Source organism: Lepisosteus oculatus, chromosome 2 (assembly GCF_040954835.1).
Source record: "Lepisosteus oculatus isolate fLepOcu1 chromosome 2, fLepOcu1.hap2, whole genome shotgun sequence".
Taxonomy (NCBI): domain Eukaryota; kingdom Metazoa; phylum Chordata; class Actinopteri; order Semionotiformes; family Lepisosteidae; genus Lepisosteus; species Lepisosteus oculatus.
Genome location: NC_090697.1, coordinates 71,941,052 through 71,950,148, shown reverse-complemented (window position 1 = coordinate 71,950,148; position 9,097 = coordinate 71,941,052). Strand labels below are relative to the sequence as shown.

At 43.2% G+C, this 9,097-nt stretch overlaps 1 protein-coding gene across 3 annotated transcripts; it reads left to right on the top strand.

The window, feature by feature from the left end:
* Positions 1-90: 90 nt before the first annotated feature.
* On the top strand, positions 91-8,278 carry marchf5l (membrane-associated ring finger (C3HC4) 5, like). 3 transcript variants are annotated; one of them, XM_015339077.2, is made up of 7 exons: positions 91-983; positions 2,090-2,198; positions 3,342-3,544; positions 3,886-4,016; positions 6,309-6,492; positions 6,685-6,851; positions 7,720-8,278. In XM_015339077.2, the coding sequence occupies exons 2-7, from the start codon at positions 2,170-2,172 to the stop codon at positions 7,879-7,881; spliced, it is 876 nt and encodes a 291-aa protein (XP_015194563.1). In that variant the 5' UTR covers positions 91-983; positions 2,090-2,169; the 3' UTR covers positions 7,882-8,278. The 3 variants fall into 3 exon arrangements, with proteins under 3 accessions (XP_015194563.1, XP_006625374.1, XP_015194605.1); XM_006625311.3 differs by having other exon boundaries at positions 91-996; XM_015339119.2 differs by lacking the exon at positions 91-983 and adding an exon at positions 1,454-1,640.
* The last annotated feature ends 819 nt before the right edge of the window (positions 8,279-9,097 follow it).

Below are 9,097 nucleotides of genomic sequence, written 5' to 3'. Positions count from 1 at the left end.
GCGTGCGCGCGTCTGAAGACGATCCCCGCCATTTTAGTTCTTCAGCGGAATTGCAGTGACCTCTAGCGGATATTTCTTCTACTGCAAGAAGACGCCTTTGCGGCTCGGGTTCTGGGTCTGGCAGTTTGCGGCGAGCTTGGAGGGGGGTCATTTGTGCTTTAGATGTTCTTTTCGAAGGAATGATTTAAAAAAAAAAGGCGGCTGAAAATATCTATTGAAACATTTCTTCCAACCTTTGTGTCGCCAAATACGCGAAATCAATTTAACTGAAACAGAAAATGATTTAAACAACGCGCAGGGGTGTTAGTAGTTTTGACAGTTGCGAAGTAATAGTATTCGCATTGTAATATATTCGTATAAATGAATATCAAAGAAATAGTAAGTTTCGAGTAACGGAATTATTTGTAGTCATATTGCATACTACAAACCTGCATCACTGCAATGTTCCCCCAATGGGTGCTGTTAAATGACGACTTTCATATCACGCAGATGTGTGTGATTAGACCACAGTTGACATGGATACTACTATTTTGTCTGTATCAATTTTCTTACTATTATTATTTGAGGATGTGAGAACAATCAAGGTCTTTTTTTTTAATTCCTAAGTGCAAATATTCCTGGTCTGCAAAAACGAAGAATTTCTGAAAGTTCCCAGCAAGAATCTATAAAGATCGATCCTGAAAATGTCTTCATGTTTTCAACATGTAACCTGCGATTTACATATGTGAATCGTGCGGCGCCTTTTGTACAGTATGTAAGGAAACGAGAGAGGTAACAGGCGAGACAGATTTGAACTCATCACGCCTTCCCCTTTAACAGCAGGAAGGAAACCGGAAGCAGGACCGAAGTTTGCGATTTGGCCGACAGATTGTGTGAAATCAACATCAGTTGCAGAGTCATTAAAAATTAAAAGAATCCGGTTGCAGAGAAAAACGATATATTAAAAGATCTGAGTTTTTGGAGACTGGATGATTCTCAACGGGGTAAGGTCAAAAGGTATAAGGATTATTAGGCATTTCTGTCTTGTTATTTGCGTATAACGTGCTCCTTGAGTGGGGGATTGTAACTACTAACAATCTTCAACCTACTGTAAACTTTATTTGGCAAACTCGAATCTTTCATAATGCCTATCCCTGAGTTACATCCGTTAACATTTTCACTGTTGTGTAAGAGTTACAGACGTATATGCTAGTTTTGAAGGAAGCTGTAGTGATTGTCTGACCTACTCCTAGTGTAGCAAGCATGTCTTAACCAGAAATAATGTCGATTCTCCGTAGAAAAACTAGACAATATTGAAATCTAAAAATTGGCAACAGATAGAATTGAAATCTAATTTATGGGAGTGAAATATTCAGTTTTTCACGTTCGGTAGGGCTTATTTGGTCGGTGGTAAAATTGGACGTCACTTTTATTTAAACACGAAGAAGTGTAGCTTCACTTAAATGCGTTATTAATTTAGCTCCACCTTTTCCCAGTCAGGTCATATTTTTGGCACGTACAAACTAACCACACGCACATACGGCCGCTAAACTATTTAACCACTGGTTCTTTAAATAACGAGACCTGAACTAAAAGTAATTGAAATTGTGTCATTATTTATCAACTCTTCGAATTTGAGTGTTCGTTTAAAACAAGTACAGGTTGGTTTCCAAAACGTAGCGAGATTACATAAGAGAAACAGAATTGTCGTTTGCTATGTGTTGTTGTATTTTTACTTAAGTCAGAGTTTAATTAAATTACCTTTGAAAATTAAAAGCTTTGCTTTTACTGAACTAGGAGAAGCCTCGAACCTTTGGAAAATCGCACATACTCCACTCTACGTTACTTTATCATGGGGTGTGCTCAAACTATATAATTTAACAAATAAAAACGGAAAATGTGCTTTGGGTTGTGTTGTTGTAAAAATGGTTTGTAAGTGGAGTGTAATAACAGCTAAGGGTCCTTTGCTTTTGATACGTAAGAGTGCTGTGGATATTATACTGTATGAAGAAATGGACAAATTAATCTCTTTGCGTGCTGTATGTTTGTCGTTTTTGGTATTACGGCACTGTGGTGACATGGCTTGTGATTAACCGGTCTTTGCTTGCAGTGGGTGTAGCAGTGTTGAAGCCCCAAGCCGAGTGACTCATGGTATCCCAGAAGACTGCAGGCTACACGACCTGACAGATCATGGCTGCCACAGAGGAACCCCCAGAGAAGTAAGACAATAAGCCCTCCTATTACTATTACCCATCAGGGGCTTGACTTTCCCACGTGGACGTGTGAGGAGTAAAGTCAAATCTGGTTACCTGGATCATGAGGTAGCAGAGTTTTTGACTCATGTAACTTAACTTGTGTGTAGCCATTCTTTTAAAGGTTGTTCTGAAAACGAATTCCTGTGACGCCCTGTAGATGCACACAAAAGAACCACAAGCCTGTAGTAAAGAGCAGACATCTCTGGGATCATTCACAACAGTGATTTTACCTCTGAAAAACTGCAGAATATTTTTGCGCAGTAATAGACAATAGGGTTCTGACTGGTTGTCTGCAAAAGGCACATAGTATTCAGCCCCGTTTATACTGAAATGGCTGGGGGATGCTGTTTTAGAGCTGGCTGAAATTGAAGCTCTTTTCAAACAGAGGTGTGAACCTGCAACATACTGTATAAGTGTTAAATTGAATCAAAAGCACAAGCTAGGCGCTGTCTACGGGCAGTTCGTATGTTCTCCCAGTGTTCGCGTGGGTTTCCTCCAGGTGCTCCGGTTTCCTCCCACAGCCCAAAGACATACTGCTAGGTTAATTGGATTATGTAAAAAAAACTGGTACGAGTGTGTACTGTGTCTGGGTGGAGCGGTGGCTCTGTGGCTAAAGGATCTGCGCCTGTGGCTGGAAGGTTGCCGATTCATATCCCACAGCCGGCAGAGGAATCCTACTCCATTGGGCCCCTGAGCAAGGGTCTTAACCCCAGCTGCTCCGGGGGCGCCGTATATGGCTGACCTTGTGCTCTGACCCCCACCTTCTTTCCCTGTCTGTGTGTCTCATGGAGAGCGAGCTGGGGTATGCGAAAAGACAAATTCCTAGTGCAAGAAATGATATATGGCCAGTAAAGTGATCTGATCTTGTATCTGCCCCGCAATGGGCTGGCGTCCCATCCTGCTTGTTGGGATAGGCTCCGACTCCCCCACGACCCTGAATTGGATGAGCAAATTGTTAAGGATGATGGCAGCCACTCCGACAAGAAGCACAGTGTGTCGAAGAGCTGAAAGTACCCGCTATGAGGTTTGTGTTTTCGTTTAGGCTTAGCAGCAGGTGTTGTGAGTGACCGTGTGTCTGTTTCCGCCCGCGTGCCCGCGCGCCTGCAGGCACTGCTGGGTGTGCTTCGCCACGGAGCGCGAGGACCGCGCGGCCGAGTGGGTGAGCCCCTGCCGCTGCAAGGGCTGCACCAAGTGGATCCACCAGGCGTGTCTGCAGCGCTGGCTGGACGAGAAGCAGAAGGGCAACGGAGCTGGCAGCGTCAGCTGCCCGCAGTGCAGCACCGAGTACAAGATCGTCTTCCCCAAGCTGGGTACGGCCTCCTCTGCGGCGCTGCGCTAATCAACCAGGGGCTTCAGTTTAGATCTCTTTCAGAGGAGTGGGATAACGGTACAGCCCTTTAATGTAAATTCTTACTGATGCATTCATGTTGTAGTGGGGTTTAGTTAAATAAACCAATACTCAAAATGGTCATATTATCTGGTTAGGAGTCCATTACATTTTCAGTGTTGTTAAGCGTATATTTCCTATTGCCAGTTCCCTTATTTCCATTCTTATACTGCGAATATAAACAGTAGATTTCTAGTGGGTTGAGTCTTCTTATGAAGCACCCCCTAGGAGCTAGCCACTGACTTTCTCCTCTGTCTGGCCCAGGCCCGCTGGTGTACTTCCTGCAGCAGGTGGACAGAGTCCTGTCCAGGGTCAGCCCTTTCGCTGCTGCTGGAGTGGTGGTGGGCACTGTGTATTGGTCAGCTGTCACCTACGGAGCGGTCACTGTCATGCAGGTACGCAGAGAAGTGGTAGGAGCTGTGGGTCATGATTCCTGTGAATTAAGCTTTATGTAGTCTTCTGAGAGGCTGCTACATAAGGTGTTCTTATAACATTACCTGTGGGGCTATTGTTACAAAAGACATAAGGTACATTAGTATTCATATGTCAAATTATAGTACGTGTTGGGTTTAGAACAATGGTGAGTATTGTTGTTAGAGTTAAAAGTGGAGTAGAGCTAAGGTTAGGATTAGGGTTTGAGGTATTATGAATATATATGTACAGTTGCAAGAAAAAGTTTGTGAACCCTTTGGAATTTTGCATTAATTACTCATAAAAATGTGGTCTGATCTTCAACTAAGTCACAATAATAGACGAACACAATCTGCTTAAATGAGTAACACACAAACAATTGTACCTCTTCTTGTCAATATTGAACACATCGTTTAAACATTCACAGTCCAGGCTGAAAAAAGTATGTGAACCCTTGTATTTAGTAACGGGTAGAGCCTCCTTTAGCAGCAATAACCTCCACCAAACGTTTCGTGTAGCTGCTATTGAGATTTGCACAACGGTTAGGAGGAATTTTAGATCATTCCTCCTTACAAAACTGTTTCAGTTCATTGATATTTCTGGGATTGCATGTGTGAACAGCTCTCTTCAGGTCATGCTACAGCATCTCAATTGGGTTGAGGTCTGGACTCTGACTTGGCTATTCCAGAACATGAATTTTCTTCTGTTTAAAGCCATTCTGTTGTTGATTTACTCCCATGTTTCTGGTCATTGTCTTTTTGCATGACCCAACTTCTATTACGCTTGAGGTGACAGACCACTACCCTGACATTCTCCTGTAAAATTTCTTGATACAATTTTGAATTCATTGTTCCCTCTGTGGTAGCAAGCTGTCCAGGTCCTGAGGCAGCAAAGCAGCCCCAAACCATGATCCTCCATCCACCTTGCTTCACGGTTGGGATGAGGTTTTGGTGTTGGTGTGCCGTACTTTTTTTCTCCTCCAAACGTAGCATGCGCATTTCTGCCAAAGAGTTCAACTTTTGTCTCATCTGTCCACAGAACATTGTCCCAGAAGCGTTGTGGAACATCCAGGTGGTCTTTTGCAAACTTGAGACGTGCAGAAGTGTTTTTTTGGAGACCAGTGGTTTCCTCCGTGGTGTCATTCCATTAACACCATTCGCGTTCAGTGTTTTTCTTATAGTGGACACATGACAGAGACTTTGGCAAGGTCAAGAGATTTCTGCAGGTCCTTTGCTGTTACACTGGGGTTCTTTTTCACCTCCTCCAGCATTGCACGCTGCAATCTTGCCGTGATCTTTGCAGGACACCCACGCCTAGGGAGAGTAGCAAGAGTACTGAATTCCCTCCATTTGTACACAATTCGTCTTACTGTGGATTGATGAACACCCAGGCCTTTAGAAACGCTTTTGTAGCCTTTTCCAGCTTTATGCCTCTCTATCTCTATCAGGTCCTCTGATAGTTCTTTTGATCAGGGCATGGTTCACATGAGCAGCTCTTTCTTGAGAAGAGCAGACTCTGTCACTAACCAACCTGCGTGTGCCTTTTTTATAGAGCAGGGCATCTCCAACCCACACCTCCATTCTCATCTCATTGATTGGAACACCTGACTCCAATTAGCTTTTGGAGAAGTCATTAGCCTAGAGCTTCATGAACTTTTTCCAAACTAGGCTGTGAATGTTTAAACGATGTGTTCAGAACTGACGAGAAGAAGTACATTTGTTTGTTACCTATTTAAGCATATTGTGTTTGTCTATTATTGTGACTTACTGTAGTTGAAGATCAGATTAGTTGAAGATTTCTAGCAACTGTATGTGTTTTGTCTTTTGGAAAAAAGGTGAAAACTGTTTAAGATGTTATGTTAACTTTAAGAAAACCTTTATACAGCCTGCAGCATACGATTCAAACAATATTAAGCAGTTTTATCAAACTATTTCATACTGAAAAGCACACATAGCAATAGAAGTAATAGATAAGAGATCCTTAAAGTATCTTCCCTGACTTCTCAAAAGTCACAGTTTGGGCCACTACTGTGTATACTTCTTACTAGTATAAATCAGAATTAGCGGTGTATGAGTCCCAAATACAGTTTTTTACATTTGAAGCCCGGTAGCATAAAAGCATGTGAGAGAGGAAGTGCAAGAGTGAGGATGCTATTTTATTACAGCCAAGGGTATAGAGTGGCTGGTTAAGATAGCTCCTGGCTCTCGTGACGGCTGTCCAGGTGACTGCACTGACCCGATGGGAACTGTCCTGTCTTCTCTATGCCCGTCTGCCAGGTGGTGGGGCACAAGAAGGGCCTGGATGTCATGGAGAGGGCAGACCCGCTGTTCCTGCTCATGGGTCTGCCCACCATCCCAGTCATGCTGGTTCTGGGAAAGATGATCCGCTGGGAAGACTACGTGCTGCGGCTCTGGCAGAAACACTCCATCAAGCTTCAGCTGCTCAGCGGCATCATGCCAGGTGAGGTGCTGGAGAAGAGGAATGATTGCGACTTAAATGGAGTTTCATTTAGATGGCCCGTACAGCAGCGGTAGTGGGATTCGTGTTCATTTTTAAGTTCAGATCGGGAGCTTATAGTTCAACAGGATTTGAGCCCTGGGGCATCCTGCCTGTACATTTCTGATGTGTGCCTGATTTATTTTGCCTGTCCAGGCATTGGGCGCCCAGCGCCCCGTGTACCCTTTGATGGAGGCTATCCAGGCGACCACCTCTCTGTGTCGCGCACCCTGTGTGGTGCCCTGGTCTTCCCTACCATTGCCAACCTGGCAGGCAGACTCATGTTCCGCAGGGTGCCCTCCAGTCTGCAGCGCACCATCCTGGTGAGTCGACACAAAAAGAGACAAGAAGCATTAAATTGGTTTGCATCCCTCTTCATCTCATTGTGATTTGTGCTTTTGTGCCGAGTAATTGATGTATTTACGCTGCCTACCCAGTTTCTCACAGCAAATAGGTGGTGATTGCGTTTTTCTCTGTGTCTATACAGTACATGACAATGATCTGAAGGGTTTTTTTTAACATGCACATAAAACCACAGAATTCTGACGTTCAGAATAAACTGAAGTGAAGTCTGTGCATCATTTTGATGACCATCCATGCGTCAACTTAATGACCAGCTTTTTTTTAAACGGAACACAGTTTGAAACCAAAAAACATGTTGCACCTTCCAGAATAAAGCCCTTCGTATCATATTCATTTCTTTAGACCATAAAATACCAAGGAGAGTAAATGTGAGATCATCCTCATTATCAGGTAAATTGTTTCATGGACCAACAGGATATACTTCTTTTGCTCCTCTCAAAAGCATGCGTGCTTGGATGCATCTTTGTCTCCACTGTATGAATGTTGTACTGGTGAGATTTTCCCATATTAAGTAAGGCTTGTAAATAGCTAGACCATTGCTGGCCAGGTCTTGGTTATAATGCAGTAATAGCTTAAGAGCTGGACGCATTGACTACAAATTAAGGAAACAACTAGATAAAATCTGAAATTAGGTCCTAGTATGGGATGGACAGCAGAATCTGGGGAAATGCTTAAATTTTTACCTTTCAAGTGGCCAGATGGCTGATAGGATTCTTTTTTGATTGCATAGATACTTCCCTGCTGCGTTTGCACGTGGCCTGTAATCGTGATCGTTCCTCACCTTTGTTCCACGGTGTCCCGGCAGTTACTGTCTCTTGGCACTTTCAGGGTGGCATCGCCTTCGTCGTGATCAAGGGAGTCCTGAAGGTGTACTTCAAGCAACAGCAGTACCTCATGCAGGCCAACCGCCACATCCTGAACTACCCGGAGCGAGAGGATGGGGACGAGGCACATGAGGAGGAGGACAATGAGGACAGTGGAAACGAGTAGAGAGAACAGTCTCGCCCCTCCAAACCCCACTCTCCTCTCCCCCTGCCTCTCCAGCGGTCCCCCTGCAGTCTGAGAACACAGTCCTGTAGAATACCAGTATTTATTATTAAACCACTCGACCGATTCCCTGCTGGATTGCTTTGTTTAAAGATGAAGATTGCTTGTGCAATCCCATATTTAAAATTAATTTGGAATGAAAGAGTGTGTGATAAAAGGATGACCCCGAAAAAGGTCGTTTTCCTTCTCAGGGCTCCTATTGCAACACATTTTTTGTTTAAAAATCAAATTACTCATCAGAAGAAAAAAGAATTGTTGACCAGGGTTGTGGTCAAAACCATTTTCTTTTATCATGTAATTCTGTTGTGTTTACTGCATTAAACTTCACTTTTAAAATTTCTGACAGCTTTCAGGTCATGTGCATTCATGGAGCAGGGTTTGCGTACTCCCCAATACTTTCAATTCAAAATGATTTCACATGTGCTGGGATTAAAAATAAGATTTTGCATGTATTTTTTATGAAAATAGTTGCTATCTACCTGTAATTGTTTGTTACCAAGTCAAGTTGTGTGTTTTTCTTAAGTATTAACATGAATTAGTACGGGTCTGAAACTGCTTTCCTTCGAGCAGCATCTTCTGGGTTTTGCTCCACCTAAGCACTCAGTTACTTAGTTTGTTTCATTAATTGGATATCTGTAATACTTTTATCCCAGCTCACAACTGTTTAAAACAGAGATCGGCAACCCTGGTCCTGGAGATCCTCTCTGTCCTCTTGTTTGTATCAGACTTTTAATGGAGTCAGTCAGCTGCTTAATTTGTAGGCGTTATTAAATGCACCGGCTCTCCAGGACCAACCTTGCAGATCTCTGCTTTTAAAGGAATTGTACCTGGAGTGAATCTTGTACTATTATCTATTGGATCCAACAAGCAAATAGCCAAAGAAAGAGGAAAAAAATGTTCTCAGACTTGGAAGAATTACAATAAAAAACAGAATTGCTTTCTACGTGCTTGTGCACAGTGAAGCAAAGGTTATTGGGATTGTCTTCCCTGCAGGCTACACCTTAATATCCAAGTCTGACCACATTTTTGCACTGATTTGTGAAACACGAGCAGGGAGACGTGTTTGTATCATCTCCGAAGGTAGAGGAAAGCTCCTTGTTTTCTCTCAATGACGGCATAAGTTTGAGAGACAGCATTCATGTGTCATAATAATGGGTAT